General features: G+C 35.0%; 1 protein-coding gene across 1 annotated transcript in view; it reads left to right on the top strand.

Annotated features, from left to right (window-relative positions):
* Positions 1-24,363, top strand: part of LOC118189391 (uncharacterized) — a 307,097-nt gene that overhangs the window by 3,359 nt on the left and 279,375 nt on the right. The window contains exons 4-14 of the mRNA XM_085826350.1: positions 2,713-2,796; positions 14,281-14,388; positions 14,755-14,862; positions 15,228-15,335; positions 15,702-15,809; positions 16,171-16,278; positions 16,664-16,771; positions 17,100-17,207; positions 17,587-17,694; positions 18,076-18,183; positions 19,683-19,784. Of these exons, the coding sequence (XP_085682476.1) occupies positions 2,713-2,796; positions 14,281-14,388; positions 14,755-14,862; positions 15,228-15,335; positions 15,702-15,809; positions 16,171-16,278; positions 16,664-16,771; positions 17,100-17,207; positions 17,587-17,694; positions 18,076-18,183; positions 19,683-19,784 (1,158 nt within the window). The remainder of the gene's footprint in view (positions 1-2,712; positions 2,797-14,280; positions 14,389-14,754; positions 14,863-15,227; positions 15,336-15,701; positions 15,810-16,170; positions 16,279-16,663; positions 16,772-17,099; positions 17,208-17,586; positions 17,695-18,075; positions 18,184-19,682; positions 19,785-24,363) is intronic.

The raw sequence follows: 24,363 nt of genomic DNA, 5'->3' as shown, positions 1-24,363 counted from the left end.
ACTATCTGCCTAAGGGGAGGGATGCCTTCGTGGAGGACGGTCTAAGGGAACTGGCTTGTAGACACGTTACACATGGGGAAAACCATGAAAACGCCCATGCAGCCAGCCTGTTCGCGGAATTCGAACATCGGACCGAACTACCAGTGTTCAGCGACTTTACCGCTCGGCCGCTGGTGGGCCCATTTGATTCAGGAACAGTTTGAATTGGGAACGGACACAGACCTGCTTCAAGAACTATATACCACTAAAGGTAACACTGTTATTGGCTCTACTTCTAATAATCGGATCTTTCTGTCTCACAATAAATTGGATGCAGTAGTCTACAATGGCTCCTTATCTCCCATGATATGAAAGACAACTGAGCATACCATCTCCATAGCCTTAAATAGAGGAGAAGGTTGCTTTCTGGTCGTTTCTGCTTATTTCCCACCCAGGGAAAATATTGATTCCTTACTATTTGAGCTTGATTACCTTAAATTATGTCATTCAAAAATTACATCTTAGGAGGAGACTTAAATGCATCGAGTTTACTCGAATAATTCGAAAATATTGTTTGATTCGCTTTTTTATTTTGCGCCCAGAACAATTGACTTGCTGAATCTTACAGTTTATTCTCAATTTTATGTTAGCCTTTTCACTTTCCTTTTCCTTCTTGCATGTGAGGGAAAAACGCCTTTTCTTTTTTGTAAATACTTTTAATTCAAATGATATCTTTTAAGTAGAGTTATTATATTTAGGTTATTTCTTTTCTTTTTAAGAATTTCTAAATTTTTTTAATTTAGGAATTTGAATTCTATCTTTAAATTACACTTCTTCAAATAATTATTTAAAAATGTTTCATTTCTTCATTCGAACTGTCTACTTAGTAGACAAATCATAAAGACTTAAATTTTAGGATTTTGATTTTAATTATTTGAAATGCATTTCTTTCGAAAGAATATTTTGCGTACGGCATATGCCATGATGCATTTGAAAACTGCGTAGAATATTCCTTGCAAAAGCGACTCCTTAGTTCTCACCTGAGTATATTTCAATAGCTGACCCGCACATTCAGTTTCTGGGAGTTCATGCCTTCTAGATCTGGTACCCTCACCGATTTTATATCTTCCAGAAACAAAGAAGGTGTAAGAGGTACGAGCTACTCTTAGTTATCAAAAATGCAAATTAAGGGACGGCTTTTTATTTTAATGTGGATTCGACAGCTCATAGAACCATCTGTTACTCTTCAAAATTTATTGAATATCTTCCTAAAATTCGAAAGACAAGTAGTAGAAAGAACTAAGTGCTCTCACCATCCCCACACCACCACGCAGCCGTAGGAGAAATGAATATCAACTTTATTTGAAAACACAACTTTTCTGTGATTTCAGCAATTCGAGTCCCTCAGAGCGATGTCTATCCGGTGAAATTGGTTTCGCTACGTGAATACGCCGTCAAAGAATGGCTACGTCTTCTCGACGGAATCGTTTTAGAGTCTGTAGCAAAGCTTCGTTACTCAGAGAGGTGATAGGTTACGAATGAACCTTCCCGTACATGGGAGACGTGAACAATACTATCTAAAATTTTCCCTGTGGTCTCAAAAGCAAAGGCTCACAGAGAACAACTCCTATTTGTTAAAAAACTGTATCTAGGCGTGAGTTAATGAATGCCTTAAAATGAGGCGATGTTGTAAATGCTTGTAAGTATTTGAATACTTTTAGATTAAATATTTCTTTTTCTGCACAGCATTAATATTTTGTAGTCTTTTATGTATTTTTTTAAAATTATTTTAGGATGAAAGCTCTTTGTTTTACCTTTGTATTATTTATTTGAATTTGTAGTCTCATCTTTTTTTTTTTTTTTTTTTTTTTTTTTTGAGTGTGCATTTGTGACGCGGAATTGTCAATCTTTCGCTTCTAAAAGCAACAACGTTGGAATTGCAAAATTACCCGGAATGGAAAGGGATATATTGATAATATTTTTCCTGATGGGTGTTGGTGAGAAATTTTGTTAGAACTTGGCAACTTCTGGAAGATTCGCGAAAACACATTTTTGAAGCAAAATCATACATTCTTTCACGCTTCCAGATACCACGTTATTATACGTAAATACGAGAGAGTTAGGGAGTTCGGTTGGTGGGATTTCCGGTTAGCTGAAATGTGATTTAGTATTGATTTGAGGAACTTAACTTATTTTTCGTCTTCTACGATGAAAAGGCATTATATTCGCATATTTCGGAGCTTTTCCCAGCTGCGTATTTCTCTTGTATGCCATGGAAATTTTATGTCATATTGCTAAATCTTTCTTACTTATCTGGACCTGAAACTTTTATGAAACATAAAGAAGGTACAGCTCGCAAGATTTTATACACCCAACTGTGCAAATAGAGTTTGATGTCAGGAAAGGCCTTAACATTCAATATAAAAAACATGCTATTTATTCCAAGAATGTGTTTTAATAAATAATTCCATAAATGTATGTAACTTAACAGATAAATTTAAATAATTCACAAATATAAATCCCTTTCATTCTCCTCAACCGCATTTTCAAATGTCGAACTTGTAGCAGAGCAAAGAGTAAGTAATATTTTTGTTATACCCTTATTATTCAACGATAAATACGTTAGAAAAGTAAATATTTTTGCTCGAATTTTATTAGCTAAATAAATTATTTATACTAATTTATTATTTATTTCTTATCTATGTAAGCATAACATTTCTATTTTCCCTTCAGATTCAAGTACAACGAACTCTGGTGTTGCAAGTTCTACCGAAATTCCTTTTAAAACCACGGAGTCTTCAACGTTGCCAGATGACAGTAAGCAACATATGACTACATAAGATTTTTATTCTCTCTAATTTTAAATGTGAATTAATACTGAAATATCAAATAATCTGAATTAAACAACGAATGTAAAAACGTTTATCGAATGTGCAACAATATATTCTGAAGGTTATCTTATACGCAGCAACGAGTTTAAAAGAAATTCAAGGGCAGTGTAATTTTTCTAAACTTTAAGAACACATGTTTGTTCACAAACAAGTGCAGAATCATACGAATTAGATAAAACTGCTTTAAAAATTAGAGCTATTGTAATACTTTAGGAATTTTCGTTATACGAAACTGCACACTGCAGAGAGTTTGAAAACTTAGATATTTAGAACTAATCCCTATCTGTGCTTTCTATGTTAGGCATATACACGGATTCTGGATCTCGAATGACTAGGTTCACTAACAAATTATATGAATAGATGAACGGTGTCTCGAGTTAGAAACACACAAGTATGCAACAAGCAATTTTCAAAGCTCTTTGAGGTAACTTTTCAGTTTTAGTTCCCCCAGTTTTACGTTACAGGATTTTCAGAAAAGTCGAGAATATTTTAATAAATTTGCGATTCTATTTTCAGACATTAGTAAACTATTTGCAGATCTTCAGATAGAATATATATAATTCTGGGCACAGGTTCAGTGCAAAAAAAAGTTTCACTGTCTTTAATGGGTTCATATAAGACTTATCCTTTCAGAGAAAAACAATTTGCTCTTGTGGTGTTGGGTGTAAAGCTACTTTCAAGTATCAAATCAAAGTTACATGTATCCAATATTTACTGGCTTGAAAAAAGCTATGTCGTACATTGCGTTGTAACCCTAAAATAGAGAATAAAAAAATAGTACTTCACTCACTCACGAACACATATACATGAGACTTGCGGAGACACATTTCTTTTCTATTTCTATCTTACTTTATTCAATTACTTAAACAAAACCGGGATGAAATATATCAAATTGATTACATAGCACACAAAAAACACAAGAACATAGAGAATGAAAGAATAGTACTTCACTTACTCACAAACACATATACATGAGACTTGCGGAGATACATTCTTTTCTCAATCTCACTTTATTCAATTACTTAAACAAAACCGGGATGAAATATATCAAATTGATTACATAGCACACAAAAAACACAAGAACATAGAGAATAAAAGAATAGTACTTCACTTACTCACAAACACATATACATGAGACTTGCGGAGACACATTCTTTTCTGAATCTCACTCTATTCAATTACTTAAACAAAACCGGGATGAAATAATCAAATTGATTACATAGCACACAAAAAACACAAGAACATAAGAACGGCGCCGTCTAGTGAAGATGGAAAGCAAAATTTATATCTTATTTCATCGCTCACTTTTGGAAATGTTTTCACGTTATCTACACACATTGCAGATGTTGCTTTATATTCGCTTATATTATATTATTATTTTTTTACTCACATTCTTCTGGTCAGCACAAGGTAATGACCACAAGGAGACGACCCGATGACAAGAGTAGCAATTTCTAGATGCGAAACACACATTAACAAGTTATTTCAAGACGGGTTAAATTTATTTTGCTTTAAATGGACTATTCAAAACGTTTCTATCTTTAGTTAAAGTGCGTATATTCTAATTCTTCCAAGAAGGAGCCCAATGTAAATTCATTTATATTTAGATTCTCACCTGCGTTGAAGAAGTTTGGTTGGAATTTCTACACCTTTTATTCAAGTGTACTCAAATGCATCTGGTGAATAGCAGCTATAAAAAAATAAGTTATGAAGAGATTAAAATGATAACGTGATACATCGAAAAGGCGGATATTCATGATATTGAACAAACATTTAATCGAAAAACCAAATTACTATCTATTGTTTACTTATTGATCAAAAAATTTTTATGCTGAAATCAAACGTATTTGTTGGATTTAGGAACGTTTAAAATTCACGCGTTTTTATAACATATATTTAACATGAATTTGCTTAAAGTCTAGTGTAAATAGTTTCAAATAGATCGAACATCTTTTATAATAAATATAGCTTTGTAATGACACCTCGCAAAGTGGAGGGGATTCCAAATTACCAAGTATCCTTCGTAAGGGAAGAGTATTATTTAGGTCAGGTCTCATATTTTTGCGCCTGGGTTGACATCATTCACTCCTTTTCAAATGGATCGTTTCACTCTGAAGTATTACGAGATTTTTATTATTGAAGAAGATAGGTAAGGAAAGGTAAGAAACTATATCTATAATGATATTTTAGATGGTGCGAAGAATTGATAACGATGCATCAGCAGTCATGGATACTTCGTTATTCTTGACAAAGTACGTAGGCTATTCAGAAAGTAACTTACGTTTTAGAATAAAAAAAATGAAAGTAAAAAATTTTTATTACTTACATTTGAAAGGCACATTATTCAGCTATTTTTCTACATAATCTCCGTATAAATTAAAACGACTATCATAATTATACACGAACTTGTTAATTCCATCGTCATAGAATGCTTCCGCCTGAGATTTAAACCATTCAGTGACGCCTGCATGCAGTTCATCGTCATCGTCGAAGCTCTGTGTTTGCAGCTAGACACACAGAAGTGTCTCTTTCAGAAGTCTTCTTGTCAAAAGTGAAGCACATACAAGTGACAAACTTTACCCAAGTGTAGTTTCCTGTTACGAGACGACTGAGAAGTGATTCCCTGTTCGTGGAATGTTTCGAGAAATGCGCATCTCCGTTTTTCGTTCCAATCGTTTGCATTATATATATATATATTAAACTCCGTTATTCTGGCTCAGTGAGCTCAGTTTTTCTTTTCTTATATGCTCATAAATTGTGCATTTTTTGCTTTAAATGTGATTGAATTATGTGGTTTTTATATTCCCGTTAAGGGTTTCATACTTTTTGGAAATCTGCATGCAATAATTGTACAATTATCAATCATTTAAAAGCAGCGAGTTATTAGTAAATTAAGTTAGTTTCTGCACCTTCAACATCTTTTTCCCGCGTGGGACCAAAAGTAAATTTTCAGGTTTGTGCATCAAAAAGTCTGCCTTCTTACCCGCTGGTCGAATAGCTTCTTTTGTCGTAAAAACTCTAATTTTAATTGTAAAAGTTTTTGCTGATCTATTTTAACTGTATTTGGTGTTTTATGTTTTTCCGTGTTTTACAATTTTTAATGAAGATATTTTGAGATTTTGTATTTTAGCTTTGCCGCGAAGTGATAACTGATTTAATTGAATGAGAAATATATCTCTAATGAAATTCGGGGAAATACGTTCACATGAAATATGGAGAAAATATATGTACGTTTCAATAGGGTATACAAGAAAGTTATGCGTTGTCCACATCAGAATTTTTTAAAATGTATTCCAAATATAACTGAACTTTTTTTTAAATATTGTAAGGATCTTAAGTTTTACTAACGTTTATTTTATTTTAAATCTTTACTATCACTTCTTATTTTCTACTTTCGGCCAGAATTAAAAGCTTTAACTTATTTATGCAAATTTGTCTGGCGAACGCCAAGTGCTTAAGTTGTGGCTTTTTGCCAAGCGAGAGAGAGGAAGGAGTTAGTCGAAGCAGGCCGCTTACCTTAGAAGTTTTACTCAGTTGCTAGTTGCCTTCCAGGCCAGAGGTTTAATCCTCGTGATAATTTTAAACGTATTGTAGTGTTAATAGTTCTCTGTACTACATACGGCTTCCTGTTAATATAAGGCCAATCTTCCACGTTTTTTTATTCCAAATTTAAGTAAGAGTTTAGTTATATTTTTTATGTTCTTACGTTCAGACCACAAGTAGTTGGTCTCTGTATTCCGAAGTACGAAAATTATTGTAAAGACTGAAAAATAAAGGGTTTTGTATACCCTTCCTGTGTATCCTGTCTACTTCCCACATTTATTGAACATAGCTTTAGTAAGCTCCCTGTTCCGAGTCAGGTCCTTGCATGTTCCTAAAGAAAGTAAGACGGAACATTGAACCTGATAGTGGCACCCAACGAAGAAGAATAACCATGGCCGAGTTTCAAGAAGAACCTGTCCTGCCTGCAGAAGCGGCTCAGAATCCAGAAATGCCAGCTGCCGCCCTGGAAGGATTTGGTTACATCGTCCAGACCATGCGCGCTTCGATGAAACCAGAAGCAACATTTAATGGAAACTCACCGGTAACCAGTTTTTTGGAAAAATCGGATGACCACTTCATGCTCTACCCCGTGCACGAGTTTCAAAAAGTTACCTTAGCTACCAGCGCTTTGAGGGGCCAAGCGCTTAACTGGTTCAAATGTACAGGCAGAAGTCTCTTGGGTCAAGCAGGAAGTCCCACCTATACTTACGAAAATTTCAAGACTGCCCTAGTAAAAGCCTTCCCTGTCGTAAGGGATCGTGCGAAATTAGAAACGGAACTTTTCAGCATATATCAGCAAAGAATCGAAAATCTCTCAAGCTTTATTTTAAGAAAAATTCACGTCTTCAAACTCTTGTATGGAAACCGTCCGGATCCTGAGATAATTCAAGTGATTTTGCCGACGTTACTTCCCCAAGTGCAAGACTTTATTGAATTAAGAAATCCGACTACACTGGAAAAGTTATTTGAGCTAGCAATCCAGTTTGAAAGTAGAAGAACGGCGGACATTGAAAGAAGACGCCAATATCAACAACGAAACCAATTTGGTGCGCCAAGACCACAGCAAAGTCACACAGCTACGAAAGCAAAGCGAATCAGTGGGCAAGGAAACCCGAGCATTCAAAAACAGCCGGCGAACGTCGACAGTTCAATAGCAATCCAGGAAAAAAGTCTCAAGGCCAGTGGAAAAAGAAGGAAAGCATGGAAACGAAAAAGGATTTAAACTAAAACGGATTTCTGCTGACAGGAGGGTTCGGAAATCCGAAGGCCAAGAAAACCCCTCTTCCTTCAAGTTAAATACAGTAATGGTGAAAAATTTGACTCTTCCGAAGATTCAAGTGTTGGTGAATAATATCCCAGCCACCGCACTCCTGGATAGAGGCGCGCAGTGCTCCTGTGTGGCAGAAGATTTTTTTAGGAAGTATTTTCGTAAATATCGCATATATAATTCGGATAATACGACAGTGTTAGCTGCGCAAGGAGAAAGATGTAAGTGCATAGGTAAATTACCACTATACATCCGTATCAAGGACGAACAAGTAAAGGTTATGTTTTTCATAGTAAAGAATCTGCAAGCACATATTATCTTAGGAATAGATTTTCTTTCAGAGGCACAAGCAACGCTGGATTTTAATGAAGCGTCCCTTAAGCTGACGATGAAGCCAGTTCGTGAAGAAAAGGCTGAACCGCCGGTGTTAAACCTTGACCACCTGCCTAATGAAGAGCAACGAAGCATCCGACAAGTGGTAAGTGAATTTGCTTCGTTATTTAGTGATGTTCCAGGCTTTACTCAGGTTACTAACCATAGTATTGACACCGGAGATTCAATGCCAGATCGCCAGAAAGCATACTTGTATGATAAGAATAAGGAAAAAATTATAGAATGGCATATCACCGATATGCTACGTAAAACGATCATAACGCCCATCCCAAGTAGTTATGCTAGCCCGGTTGTTTTATGTAAGAAAAATAATGACTATCCATTGACACATCCAAAAAGGTGGCGATTCGCTATTGACTACCGTAAAGTAAACTCCATAACTAAATATCCGGTATATCCGTTACCTACTATTGAAGAAATTCTAAGGAACATAACATCGACCAGATATATGACGACTTTAGACTTAACGACTGGTTATTTTCAAATAGGGGTTAGGCCTGAGGACGTGCCTAAGACTGCTTTTATAACCACGTCTGGCACTTATGCATTTTTGCGTATGCCGTTGGGCCTTTCAGGCGCACAGGCAACATTTCAGCGATGTATGGACATTGTGTTAAGGCCTGTTCTTGGAAAGTCCACATTTATCTATTTAGACGATATCATTATTACTAGTGATAATCTCGACCAACATGTACAGGTTTTAAGACAGGTATTTTCTTTATTAAATGAGGCCGGTCTAAAAGTTAATGTCGAAAAGTGCAAATTTGCAGCCCCTGAATTAAAATATTTAGGTTACAAAATATCTCAGAAAGAATCGAGACAGACGAATCAAAAATAATTGCGGTACAAAAGTATCCGACTCCAAACACGGCGAAGAAGCTCTCTTCTTTTCTAGGACTTTGTTCATATTATAGATCCTTTATAAAAGATTTTGCAGCTATTGCTGAACCATTGTTAAAATTAAAAAGGAAAAAGGCAAGATTCTCGTGGACGGCCGAAGCCAATAGTGCGTTCAAAAAATTAAAGTAAGCATTAACGCAAGCCCCTGTGTTGAAATTTCCTGAAAAGGATGAGAATTTAGAAATTTCAGCGGATGCTTTGGATTATGCGGTAGGAGCGGTACTTTCACAAAATCAGCAGCCCGTGGCATTTTTTAGCCGAACTTTAAATCAAACACAAAGAAACTATTCCGCGACCGAGAGAGAGGCACTTGCAGTTCTGTTAGCAGTGCTAAAGTTCCGAGTCTATTTTGGAAAGGCGCCAATAACAGTGTACTCTGATCATGCGGCGGTAACTAGATTGTACTCGGAGAAAAACTTATCCCCAAGGTTAATAAGATGGGCACTCAAGCTACAAGAATATAATCTGGTAATCATGCATACCCCCGGAAAGGAAAATATCGTAGCAGATGCCCTATCCAGAATTAAAATAGATGAAGAAGGTAATACTGTAAAGGTGGCAATGCTCACAGCATGTACAATAAATTCCCAAGAAACTGTAATAACCGAACTGGGTAAGGATCCTGAGTTTGGAAGGATTTATGAGCATTTAAAGGATCCTGAAAATTTTAGCCACCAAGATATTGTGGCGATAAGAAATAGGGCGGCCCATTACGAACTAATAGATGGTCTATTATTTTATACAAAAACTTCGAATTCCAACAACGAATTTCCACCTGTTATCCCAGCTAGTCTTAGATTAAATATCCTGCAGGAGTTGCATGATAGCCCTTTAGCTTCTCATGCTGGTATTCGAAAACCTATCCAACGCGTACGCGAGGCAGTCTATTTTCCTGAACTGCAAAAGTTAACAAGGGCGTATTTCCAGTCCTGCCCAACATGTCAAGGAGTTAATTAGATTAATTTCCGCCCGGCCGGGTTTCTAAATAGTATTAAATCCGAATTTCTAAATGAAATAATTGGCATCGATTTATTGAGCCCTTTCCCAAAAAGTCAGTTAAATAAATGTCGCTATCTCCTTGTTATGGTTGATCATTTTAGTAAGTGGACCAAAATTGTTCCCTTAAAACGAGCCTCCGCGAAATTAGTTACTGATTCTATTTTAAATAAATATATTTTAAAATACGTGGCGTCCCTAAAAGTTATATCGGATAACTGTCCTCAATTTGTAAGTAATATATTTGAAGACATGTGCCAAAAACTTTGCATACGTCATTTAAAAATGGTCCCGTATCGGCCACAATCAAATATAGCGGAACGGGTCAATAGAAATATAGTAAAAATTATCCGTAGTTATGTTAAAAATTTTCATAAAAGCTGGGATAACTATGTCAATGAATTTGCTTTCGCCCTTAGGACCGCAAAACATGATACAACGGGCAAAACTCCTGCTGAGTTATTTTTAGGCAGAAAGATAATAACGCCGTTAGATAAATTATTTTATGTGCAACAAAGAGCCCCAGAATTTAAAATGGGTGATATAGAAAAATTAATTAAAGAAGCAAAGAAGAATACGGAAGTAGCACAGAGAAATCAGAAGCTCTATTATGACATGAAACGACGGGGAGTAACTTATAAAGTAGGGGATGAAGTGTTAAAAATTAAGCATTCACTTTCTTCAGCACCAGAAGATAAAACTGCCAAATTTTTTCCACGATTTGAAGGACCATACGTCATAGAAAAAATAACTCACGCTGCAGTGGTGTTAAAAGCTAAAAATGGGGAAACGTGCTCCGCAAACATTGATCAAATAAAACCCTACTATGATCGTAATAAAATGCAAATATTTACAGATCTTTTGCAGGATCCGGCACGGCATACACGGCAGGCACAAGCTCCAGAGGTGGAACAACATCAAGCACAAGGACAAGCCATTAGGAGGCAGGAGCAATTGAAAAAAAAGTTTCCCCGTTGGAAAATTGAAGGTAACAAGAAAAAGAAGCCGTTCCACCGTCCAGAAAAGAGAGCTCACGAACACCCCCAGAATGAAGAAGGGAGAAGTAAGATGAATGCAAAGAAGGCCAGGAGAAATAACGGCAACTATAACCCGGCTCCCAAGCGGAAGATCAACTCATCGGACAGGACTCTCCGCAGCAAATGTCGCCGAACTGCGGAAGGGCCACGAGCGGCGGAGGAAAAGTTACAAGGAAAATTTAAACGGCCAGCAACGAGGTCCAAGCAGGAACGCGAAAGAAGTGTCCCGGTTCCGCCAAGACCAGCTGCCATCAAACGGCCAAGACCACAGGCAGAGGCGAAAAAGAAGGTATTCAAGGGTGACCGAACTGGAGTAAAAAGAAAGTTTCTAGAGGAGGGCACTGAAGGGCAAGCCCTCACAAGAAGGAGGATAAATCAAACCAGAATCTGCGCTACCTTCCAGGAGTGGGCTCAGAAAAGAATGTCGGAATATCACAAAGATAAGTAAAATTTTATGTTACTTTGCAAACTTAAGTTAATCTTTCATTCTTACTGCAAGTGGCAGATTTCAAGAAATTTTACCTCATGTGAGGTCTACCTTTATCGCCAAAAAGGCGAGAAATGAGTTGTTACCGATTTTGGTATTATGTTTTTCAATTACTCGCGCGTAAAGCTAAAGTTGATGTAGAATAGGAATGTGTAAATACTTAAATATTGTAAAAGTTATTGTATAAATTTTATTTAAACCATTCTGGCAAGAAAGATGTTTTAGTCTGAAAGACTTTTTGAAATGTAGTATTTCAATGTAGAAGAATTGGCACTTGCTTTGAAAAGAATAGAAGTTAACAATGTACTACTAATGTATGTTTTAAAATGCGTAAAATTAAAGGCATGTTAATATGTTCTTATATACAATGTGAACTATTATTTTAAATGTTAAGAAATACTGTGATATGGTAAAAGTGAAAGTAATGCCAAAAATTTTAAACTTATTCGTGTGACTGTAAAAAGACCAAATTATGGTGAATATGTGTTAAAGGTTGAATGAATGTAGTTAGGCTCTCTGATGCTGCACTTCAGAGTTAGCCACTTTCAGAATAGTACCTCAGGGTTTAGAGTTGAAGATAGGGTGTGTTACGAGGTCTTGTCATGTTGAATTTTAACACGTTAGTGTTTTGATAGTAGGAGGCAGTGTTGAACACGTATACATAAACACATTCGTGTTTGGTGTTCTTTTACAACACATGTCAGAGAGCACGGGGAGAGATAATTAAAATAAAGTCATGAATGAAATAAGAATGTTAGGAGAAATATAAATATTCATGTGACTTGACATTTAATTGTGTAACATTTCATTAAACTAGTTTTCCTTCCAGATCTCTGGAAGGAACCAGATTTCAACTAAAAGCTCCTGTTTAGATGCAGTACAGATGAAAAGTAATTGTCCATGGAGCTGATAATGTAAAAACAATTTTTTTTTTTTTAAATTTCTAGTTTCTAGTGAGAAATGTTTGTAAAAGATTGGCCTCGCGTTAGATTCTAGAGCGAAAAGTTTTGATGAAAATGATCGAAGTACTATCATATTAAAGACTGCAAATTTGAAATTTTCATAACCGGAGTAACTGTATGTGTTAGACATTCACATCACCTACCGAATTCGGAGTTTTAAAAAGCTACATAATATACAAATAAGAAATTATTAAAAATATGTTTCTTTGTGTTCGAGTATGATACATGAAATTAAAATTCTGCACAAAATTATCCGTGAAGCTATGGTATTATTAATTTTATTTTCTTGCGTTTTCATGTAGTATCTACAAGAAAATAGTGAGAAAGCTAATGCTATTATGCCGAAATTATCAAACTACAAACCATATGAATATAAAAACAAGGCTCATTGGTTTTCAAAGTTTTGACTTCATTCTTTAGATTGCTGTAATCCAAATCTCTGCTTAATCCTGGGATCTGTAGTTAAACTCACGATAAATGCAAATGCACCTGCATAGCTTTCTACTCAGGAGAATTATGAGAAATAGATTTTATTTCAGCACTGATATATTAGATTTAAACGTACATATTTCTAAGTTTTTGAAGCGAGAGAATACTTTAAGGTTTTAACCATTTTTTTTTCAGATCCCTGTCATCTAAATCCGTGCAAAAATGCGGGCATATGTATAGTTTATAATCGGGATTATGTTTGCTCCTGTGAACTCCCGTATGAAGGCAGATTTTGTGAAAAAGGTACATCTTTCAATTAAGTATTAAAGTACTATATTTTTAAAGACTTTAGCTTAAATATATATATCAGGAACTCGTTTTCAAATCTCTGTTGTCATGTTTCAGATCCCTGCAGCTCAAGTCCTTGTCAGAATGGAGGCAGATGTAGCGTTATTGATGGAAAATATCATTGCACCTGCCCACCTTTCTACTCAGGGAAGCGATGTCAAAAAGGTATCTGATTATTATTCAGACGTTCTAAATTTATTGCTTCTCAAAAATTACTTTTAATGTAGAATAAAGTAAACGGATTTAGGGGCTCTTTTCTGTTCTCCCGTCCTTGAAATGTAAATCCTCGAAAAATTGGTTGTAAATACATTGTCCTTAAAAAAGAGTTTTTATTACGGATATCTCTGTATATGGAAAGTACGTTAAATACGTATTTAGCTTTGAACAAGATAAATTAGCTAATGTTAATTAAATACAATACATTACTAATAATGGGATTGAAAAGACTTGAATCTCAGAAAGAAACCTAAGTATTAATAAAGCATTATGTGTTCAGAAACTTAAATTTAATTGTCGTGAAACTCATTTCTGTAACCCAAACTTCACATTTCAGTTCCCTGCAGCTCAAGTCCATGTCGGAATGGAGACAAGTGTAGCGTTATTGATGGAAAATACGACTACACCTGCCCACCTTTCTACACAGGGAAACAATGTGAAAAAATATTCATTATTTAGAAACCAAAATTTATTGATTCTCAAAATTTATTTTTAGCGTAGAGTTAAATGAACGGATTTTGGTGCCCTTTTCAGTTTTCATGACCTCGAAATAAAAATTCTTGCAAAATTCGTTTCAAAAGCATTGTCCTTACAACAGAGTTTGCTCTGCGGATCTTTCTGTATATGCAAAGCAGATGGCAAAAAGTAAGCAGACGGTAAATAGACATTCAGCTTTAAATAAGGTAATTAGGGATTGCAAGGAATGGGATTGTAAAAGACGCGAATCTAAGAAACAAAAGAGAGTGGTTTTAAAATATAGTATTTTCAAAAACTTGAAATTGAATATAAATAATCAGAAATTCAATTCTAAACATCTGTTCTCATGTTTCAGATCCCTGTAGCTCTAGTCCATGTCAGAATGGAGGCAGGTGTAGCGTTACTGATGGGAAATACGATTGCACCTGTCCACCTTTCTACTCAGGGAAACAATGTGAAAAAGGTATTTCATTGTTATTCCGCCGTTCCAAATTTATTATTTCTCAAAAATTATTACAGTATAGAAGAAAAGTGAACAGATTTTGGTGTTCTTTCTATTCTCATGTGGGATGTAAATCCTTGCTATATTATTTGTAAATGCATTGAGCTTAAAAAAAAAGATTATATTACAGACATCTCTTTATATGAAAAGCATGTTAAATATACATTTAGCTTTGAATAAGTTAATTATAGTTTGATAATAATGTGATTGAAATGATCTAATTCTAAGAAAGGAACCGAAGTAGTACTAAATTATAATGTTTTCGAAAACTTAATTAAATATAGATATCGGGGAACTTATATTTATATCTCTATTCTCATGTTTCAGATCCCTGCAGCTCTAGTCCATGTCAAAATGGAGGCAGGTGTAGTGTTATTGATGGGAAATACGATTGCACCTGTCCACCTTTCTACTCAGGGAAACAATGTGAGAAAGGTATTTCATTGTTATTTGGCCGTTCCAAATTTATTATTTCTCAAAAATTATTACAGTATAGAATAAAAGTGAACAGATTTTGGTGTTCTTTCTATTCTCACGTGGGATGTAAATCCTTGCTATATTATTTGTAAATGCATTGAGCTTAAAAAAAATTATATTGCGGACATCTCTTTATAAGGAAAGCATGTTAAATAGGCATTTAGCGTTGAATAAGTTAATTATAGTTTGATAATAATGTGATTGAAAAGATTTAATTCTAAGAAAGGAACCGAAGTAGTACTAAATTATAATGTTTTCAAAAACTTGAAATTAAATATAGATATCGGGAAACTTATATTTATATCTCTATTCTCATGTTTCAGATCCCTGCAGCTCTAGTCCATGTCAGAATGGAGGCAGGTGTAGCGTTATTGATGGGAAATACGATTGCACCTGTCCACCTTTCTACTCAGGGAAACAATGTGAAAAAGGTATTTCATTGTTATTCCGCCGTTACATATTTATTATTTCTCAAAAATTATTACAGTATAGAATAAAAGTGAACAGATTTTGGTGTTCTTTCTATTCTCACGTGGGATGTAAATCCTTGCTATATTATTTGTAAATGCATTGAGCTTAAAAAAAAATTATATTGCGGACATCTCTTTATAAGGAAAGCATGTTAAATAGGCATTTAGCGTTGAATAAGTTAATTATAGTTTGATAATAATGTGATTGAAAAGATTTAATTCTAAGAAAGGAACCGAAGTAGTACTAAATTATAATGTTTTCTAAAACTTGAAATTAAATATAGATATCGGGAAACTTATATTTATATCTCTATTCTCATGTTTCAGATCCCTGCAGCTCTAGTCCATGTCAGAACGGAGGCCGATGTAGTGTTAATGACGGGAAATACAATTGCACCTGCCCACCTTTCTACTCAGGGAAACAATGTGGAAAAGGTATTTGATTATTATTCCGCCAATCTAAATTTATTATTTCTCAAAAATTATTTCAATATAGAAGAAAGGTGAACAGATTTTGGTGTTCTTTCTATTCTCATGTGGCTTAAATGTAAATCCTTGCTAAATTGTCTGTAAATGCATTAGCCTTAAAAAAGAGATTATATTGCGGATATCTCTGTATAAGAAAAGCATGCTAAATACGCATTTAGCTTTGAACAAGATAATTATATTTTGATAATATGATTGAAAAGATCTGATTCTAAGAAAGGAACCGAAGTAGAACTAAATTATAATAATTTCGAAAACTTGAATTTAAATATAAATATCGAGAACTCATATCTCTAATCTCATGTTTCAGATCCCTGCAGCTCAAGTCCATGTAAGAATGGAGGCATATGTAACGTTATTGATGGAAAATACGACTGCATCTCCCCACCTTTTCACTCAGGGAAACAATGTGAAAGAGGTATTTTTTATTCCGAAAACAAAGTTTATTGCTTCTGAAAAATTATTTTTAATGTAAAGTAAACTAAAAGGATTTACGTGCTCTTTCCAATTTTCATGTCCTTGAAATCAATTTTTGGAAAATTCGTTTTTAAAGCATTGTCCTTACAACAGATATTGTACTGCGGATCTTTCTTTATATTCAAAGCCGATGGTAGAAAGGAGGCAAATTTTAAATAAGTATTTAGATTTGAATAAGGTAATTAGAGATTGCAAAGAATGCGAATCTAAGAACTGGATTCTAAGAAAATAAAGAGAGTGGTTTTAAAATATTGTATTTTCAAAAACTTCAATTTAAATATAAATAACAAGAATCTCATTTCTAAATATCTGCTCTCATGTTTCAGATCCCTGCAGCTCTGGTCCATGTCAGAATGGAGGCAGATGTAGTGTTATTTACGGGGATTACTATTGCACCTGCCCACCTTTCTACTCCGGGAAACAATGTGAAAAAGGTATTCAGAGGTTCTAAATTTATTGTTTCTCAAAAGTTATTTCAATATAATAAAAAGTTAACGGATTTCGGTCGGTGTTCTTTCGTAATCTCATGTATGTTAAATACAAATCCTTGCCAAATTGTTTCTAAATGCTTTGTGCTTAAAAAAGATATTGTTTTGCGGATATCTCTGTGTATGAAAGGCACGTTAAATAGGCACTTAGCTTTGAATAATTAATTTTAGATTCCTATTAAGGTGTTTTACTAAATTATTATGATTTCAAAAACTTTAACTTAAAAATAAATATCGGTAGAGAGATTTTTATATTTGTAATCTCATGTTTCAGATCCCTGCAGCTCAAGTCCATGTAAGAATGGAGGCAGATGTAACGTTATTGATGGAAAATACAACTGCATCTGCCCACGTTTTTACTCAGGGAAACAATGTGAAAAAGGTATTAATTATTCAGAAATCAAAATTTATTGCTTCTCAAAAATGATTTTTATTATAAAATGAAAGCATTTCGGTTCTCGTTTCAATTTTCATGTCCTTGAAATAAAATTCCTCGCAAAACTCGTTTTTAAATCATTGCCCTTACAACAGATATAAGTACTCCGGATCCTTTATGTGCAAAGCAGATGGTAGAAAGAAGGCAAATTTTAAATAAGCATTTAGATTTGAATAAGGTAATTAGAGATTGCAAGGAATGTGTTTCCAAGAACTCGGTTCTAAGAAAATAAAGAGAGTGGTTTTAACATATTGTATTTCAAAAACTTGATTTTAAATATAAATAACAAGAATCTCATTTCTAAATATCTGCTCTCATGTTTCAGATCCCTGCAGCTCTGGTCCATGTCAGAATGGAGGCAGATGTAGTGTTATTTACGGGGATTACTATTGCACCTGCCCACCTTTCTACTCAGGAAAGCAATGTGAAAAAGGTATTTGGTTGTTATTCGCACGTTCGAAAATCGTTGCTTCTCAACAGTTATTATTCCTGTAAAATTGACTAATAACTGTGAGCTGATTTCGGTGTTCTTTTCAATTCTCATGTCTGTTAAATATAAATCCTTGCTAAATTGTTTGTAAATGCATTGTCTTTAAAAAAAGATGGTATTGCGGTTATGTCTGTATATGAAAGGCTCGTCAAATAAGCATTCAGCTTTCGATAAAATAATTATAGATTGCTAATAATGTGATTGCAAAATCTTGATTCGAAGAAAGGAACGGAAGTAGTATTATAAGTATTATGTTTTGAAACACTTGAATTTAAATATAAATATCTTTAAACTAATTTTTATAATTCTGATCTCATATTTCAGATCCCTGCAGCTCAAATCCATGTCAGAATGGAGGCAGGTGTAGCGTTATTGATGGGAAATACGATTGCACCTGCCCACCTTTCTACTCAGGGAAGCGATGCCAAAAAGGTATCTGATTATTATTCAGACGTTCTAAATTTATTGCTTCTCAAAAATTACTTTTAATGTAGAATAAAGTAAACGGATTTAGGGGCTCTTTTATGTTCTCCCGTCCTTGAAATGTAAATCCTCGAAAAATTGGTTGTAAATACATTGTCCTTAAAAAAGAGTTTTTATTACGGATATGTCTGTATATGGAAAGTACGTTAAATACGTATTTAGCTTTGAATAAGATAAATTAATTAATGTTAATTAAATACAATAGATTACTAATAATGGGATTGAAAAGACTTGAATCTCAGAAAGAAACCTAAGTATTAATAAAGCATTATGTGTTCAGAAACTTATTATTTGAATAAACACTATGAACTGTGTATAGAATTCAGTGTAGTTAATCACAAGACTAATAATATTTTTCATTCTTCGGGAACATACTACATAACATTTAGCCGTAACGTTGCTGGTCCCAAGACAACTACTATAATGCATACTTTTACATTACTTTCAAATGACTTGCTTACAGTTTGTTCATTGTAGGTTTTGCACGTGCAAGATTTATTGGGTATTTTGAATGATATTGTTCCAGCTTATTGAATTGTACTGTGCATATGTAATTTTAAAATGAACACTAGAGAAATTAATGCAGAAAGGAAAAAAAATGAAACCCTAATATCTTCTAAATTTTAAAATAACATTTACAAAATGTTTGAATAACCAAAAATATAAAACCGTTTTTTTTTATTTCGATCTATTTAAAACTATCAGTTCTTCTTACCAATCAAATTTCCTTCCCTGCTACCTGAATTTATGCCATAGTTGCAGTAAATGTAACAACGGAGATAATTGAAATTATTTTCTCATGGACGAGCTTAAAATCGCGGGAAAATTTGCGTCTGTTTATTAAAATGTCGCCTTGAAAACTAGTTTGAACAACTGAAGCAGGAAATTGTTTATCATCTTAAATGCCTATGCTGATAGTGGCATTGTTTGTATTGAGATTTGATTATAAATATAAATATGGGAAAGAATATAAAAGGATACTGACTATCAGTAAACATTTTTTGCATTGCAGATTTCTTGAAGTTAATAAATGTATGTAGTAAAAATTCGCATATTTACTTTATGTGCAAAACTATGAAAATTATAACTCGGAATTAACTACTAACTATAACTCGGAATTTAGAAACTGTATTACTTTACATTGCGTAATGACATTAAAGAAGTCTTTATACGCAGAGATATATTTACGAAATTTCAGCTTAGTATTAGTTTGTTTTATATAAATATATATGATATTTTCCTCCTATTAAAATCAAACTTAATTTCTGAAAATATGGAATATATTCATTTTAATATAGTTCACTTTAATACCTTTTTTTTCATTGAAAGGACAGCTAGGATCTCGAGTATGTTCGCATTAATAAATTTAGTCTGCATTAAAATATTCCCATGCAAATATTGTTAAATGCTTTTGGTATGACTTTGCATTTTAGGTTTTATATTTACAGAGTGCTCATGCGGTCAAAATTCGTCTTGTTTCTTCGATGAAATTGGTTTCAAGCGGTGCTCGTGTTTAGATGGTTATGAAGAAATCAATGGAGAATGCAAAGGTAGATAATTTATGATTTATAATGTTTACTTTAAGTAGGTGCTTTCTTTAACAGTCGTCGATACCAAAAAATGCCTTATACATCTTAAAATTATACATCTGAAAAAATATCTAATATAGGCAAGATATTTAACTCTTTCACAGAGAAGTCTCCTGAAACGCCCGTGGGTTCAGACATCGGCAGGTCGCCCGAATGCGTATATAAATTTTCTATCTGTTACTTTCCTCTCTCATGTTGGTGTATGGTTCATTGGTTTCGGGAGTTGTTAAATGACATGCCAATTATTGTTTTGAAGACACGAAAAATAGCTCTCTTATTTGAATGCCTCTTCCCTCTTCCTTGTTTAGCTCGCAGCTGTCATCATGTCCTAAGGGGACACTGCAAACAATGAAGGAAACCACACAAAGAACTCCGAGGAAGATCGCTTCACTTAAGTAACGCTGTCGCCTTCTAATTGGAGGAAGGAAACTCCACTGAAACAAAAATATTTATATACCGGCGTTTTCAGATGTTTGAGATTATCAGGTGTATGGTGTATTAAATTATGGCAAAGCACACGAAGGCTATCAGCCTAATGGTAGGGATGTCTTCGTGGAGGACGTTCTAAGGAAAACTGGCTCCTATACACGTTACACATGCTACAAAACCACGAAAACGCCCATGCAATCAGCCCGTTCGCGGGATTCGAACTTCGGATCGAACTATCAGTGTTCAGCGACTTTACCGCTCGGCCGCTGGTGGACCTTGAGATTATCAGACTTTGGTCTTTACTGATGCGGAAGAGCTGATTATTCGAAAATTTGACAGATTGCATTTGAAGTAAACCCAAGGGTTTTAAATTAAAATATCATTATGCTCTTTTATTCAAACTGTTGAAAATTAAAACCTAATATTAAAGTTCGAAGTTACACTAAAAGTAAATGTAGTCAGTAGTTAAGTGAAGAAACATGAAAAAATATAAACTAAGATTTCTAACACAGATTTTTTACTGATCATACAGCTTTCTTAACTCAAAAACATTTGAAGAACTTTTAACTGGTTCTAACTGTAACAACATTTGCATGAATTTTAATATAATAACATCTTTACGACCAAACCTCTCTTCTAAACTTTTAATACATATATCATAATTTTCTTCAGATAAAGCATAACCAGATACACAATTATATGCGGAACAAGATAATAAACTTTTCAAATATGTAAACTTATCTATTTTAGATAAACTTGGATTAGAATGAATAGCGTTATCATACAAATTAAAGAATTCGAGCCATTTACTGGGTTCACCAGCAAATTTTTCAATATTTAATTTAGGTAACTTTGTAAGGATCTTAAGTTTTACTAACGTTTATTTTATTTTAAATCTTTACTATCACTTCTTATTTTCTATTTCCGGCCAGAATTAAAAGCTTTAACTTATTTATGCAAATTTGTTGGCGAACGCCAAGTACTTAAGTTTTGGCTTTTTGCCAAGCGAGAGAGAGGAAGGAGTTAGTCGAAGCAGGCCGCTTGCCTTAGCAGTTTTACTCGGTTGCTCGTTGCCTTCCAGGCCAGAGGTTTAATCCTCTTAATAATTTTAAACGTATTGTAGTGTTAATAGTTCTCTGTACTACATACGGCTTCCTGTTCATATACGGCCAATCTTCCACGTAGGCCCTTGTTTATTATTCCAAAGTTAAGTTAGAGTTTAGTTAATATTTTTATATTCTTACGTTCAGACCACAAGTGGTTGGTCTCTGTATTCCGAAGTCTGGAAATTATTGTAAAGAGTGAAAAATAAAGGGTTTCGTATACCTTTCCTGTGTATCTTGTCTACTTCCAACATTTATTGAACATAGCTTTAATAAGCTCCCTGTTCCGAGTCAGGTTCCTGAACGTTCCCCAAGCAAATAAGGAGAAACATTGAACATGATAGTGGTGCCCGATGAAGAAGAATAAACATGGCCGAGTTTCAAGAAGAACCTGTGCTGCCTACAGAAGCGACTCAGAATCCAGAAATGCCAGCTGCCGCCCTGGAAGGATTTGGTTACATCGTCCAGACCATGTGCGCTTCGATGAAACCAGAAACAACATTTAATGGAATCTCACCGGTAACCAGTTTTTTGGAAAAATTGGAGGACCACTTCATGATGTATCCCGTGCACAAGTTCCAGAAAGTCACCTTAGCTACTAGCGCTTTGAGGGGCCAAGCGCTTAATTGGTTGAAATGTATAGGCAGAAGTCTCTTGGGTCAAGCAGGAAGTCCCACCTATACTTACGAAAATTTCAAGACTGCCCTAGTAATAGCCTTCCCTGTCGTAAGGGATAGTGCGAAATTAGAAGCGGAAGTTTTCAGCATATACCAGAAACCAAATGAAAATCTCTCAAGCTTTATTTTAAGAAAAATTCACGTCTTCAAACTCTTGTATGGAAAGCGTCCGGATCCTGAGATAATTCAAGTGATTTTGCCGAGGTTACTTCCCCAAGTACAAGACTTTATTGAATTAAGGAATCCGACTACACTGGAAATGTTATTTGAGCTAGCAATCCAGTTTGAAAGTAGAAGAACGGCGGACATTGAAAGAAGACGCCAATATCAACAACGAAACCAATTTGGTGAGCCAAGACCACAGCAAAGTCAAGCACACGGCTACGGAAGCAAAGCGAATCAGTGGGAAAGGAAACCCGAGCATCCAAAAACAGCCGGCGAACGTCGACAGTTCAATAGCAATCCAGGAAAAAAGTCTCAAGGCCAGTGGAAAAAGAAGGAAAGCATGGAAAGAAAAAAGGATTTAAACTGAAACGGATTTCTGCTGACGGGAGGGCGCGGAAATCCAAAGGCCACGAAAACCCCTCTTCCTTCAAGTTAAATACAGTAATGGTGAAAAATTTGACTCTTCCGAAGATTGAAGTGTTGGTGAATAACATCCCAGCCACCGCACTCCTGGATACAGGCGCGCAGTATTCCTGTGTGGCAGAAGATTTTTTTAGGAAGTATTTTTGGAAATACCGCATATATAATTCGGATAATACGACAGTGTTAGCTGCGCAAGGAGAAAGATGTAAGTGCATAGGTAAATTACCACTATACATCCGTATCAAGGACGAACAAGTAAAGGTTATGTTTTTCATAGTAAAGAATCTGCAAGCACATATCATCTTAGGAATAGATTTTCTTTCAGAGGCAGAAGCAACGCTGGATTTTAATGAAGCGTCGCTTAAGCTGACGATGAAACCAGTTCGAGAAGAAAAATCGGAACCGCCGGTGTTAAACCTTGATCACCTGCCTAAGGAAGAGCAACAAAGAATCCGACAAGTGGTAAGTGAATTTGCTTCGGTATTTAGTGATATTCCAGGATTTACTCAAGTTACTAACCATAGTATCGACACCAGAGATTCAATGCCAGTTCGCCACAAAGAATACCGGTATGATAAGAATAAAGAAAAAATTATAGAATGGCACATTAACGATATGCTACGTAAAAAGATCATAACGCCCATCTCAAGTAGTTATGCTAGCCCGGTGGTTTTATGTAAGAAAAACAATGACTATCCATTAACACATCCAAAAAGGTAGCGTTTCGCGATTGACTATCGTAAATCAAACTCCATAACTAAATATCCGGTATATCCGTTACCTATTATTGAAGAAATTCTAAGGAACATAACGTCTACCAAATACATGACGACTTTAGAATTAACAACTGGTTATTTTCAAATAGGGGTTAGACCGGAGGACGTGCCTAAGACTGCTTTTATAACCAAGTCTGGCACTTATGCGTTCCTGCGTATGCCGTTTGGCCTTTCAGGGGCACCGGCAACATTTCAGCGATGTATGGACATTGTGCTAAGGCCTGTTCTTGAAAAGTCCACATTTATCTATTTAGAGGATATCATTATTACTATTGATAATCTGGACCAACATGTTCAGGATTTAAGACAGGTGTTTTCTTTATTAAATGAGGCCGGTCTAAAAGTTAATGTCGAAAAGTGCAAATTTGCAGCCCCTGAATTAAAATATTTAGGTTACAAAATATCTCAGAAAGGAATCGAGACAGACGAATCAAAAATAATCGCTGTGCAAAAGTATCCGCCGCCAAATACGGCTAAGAAGCTCTCTTCTTTTCTAGGACTTTGTTCATATTACTGGACCTTTATAAAAGATTTTGCAGCTATTGCTGAACCATTGTTAAAATTAAAAAGGAAAAAGGCAAGATTCTCGTGAACGGCCGAAGCCAATAGTGCTTTCGAAAAATTAAAGCAAGCATTAACGCAAGCCCCTGTGTTGAAATTTCCTGAAAAGGATGAGAATTTAGAAATTTCAGCGGATGCTTCGGATTATGCGGTAGGAGCGGGACTTTCGCAAAATCAGCAGCCCGTGGCATTTTTTAGTCGAACTTTAAATCAAACACAAAGAAATTATTCCGCGACCGAGAGAGAGGCACTTTCAGTTCTGTTAGCAGTGCAAAAGTTCCGAGTCTATTTTTGGAGGGCGCCAATAACAGTGTATTCTGATCATGCGGCGGTAACTAGATTGTACTCAGGGAAAAACTTATCCCCAAGGTTAATAAAATGGGCACTCAAGCTACAAGAATATAAT

The sequence above is a fragment of the Stegodyphus dumicola genome, chromosome 11 (assembly GCF_044657685.1).
Source record: "Stegodyphus dumicola isolate Sdum_Otavi_A_Nest chromosome 11, ASM4465768v1".
Taxonomy (NCBI): domain Eukaryota; kingdom Metazoa; phylum Arthropoda; class Arachnida; order Araneae; family Eresidae; genus Stegodyphus; species Stegodyphus dumicola.
This window is presented reverse-complemented; position numbering and strand designations above follow the sequence as displayed.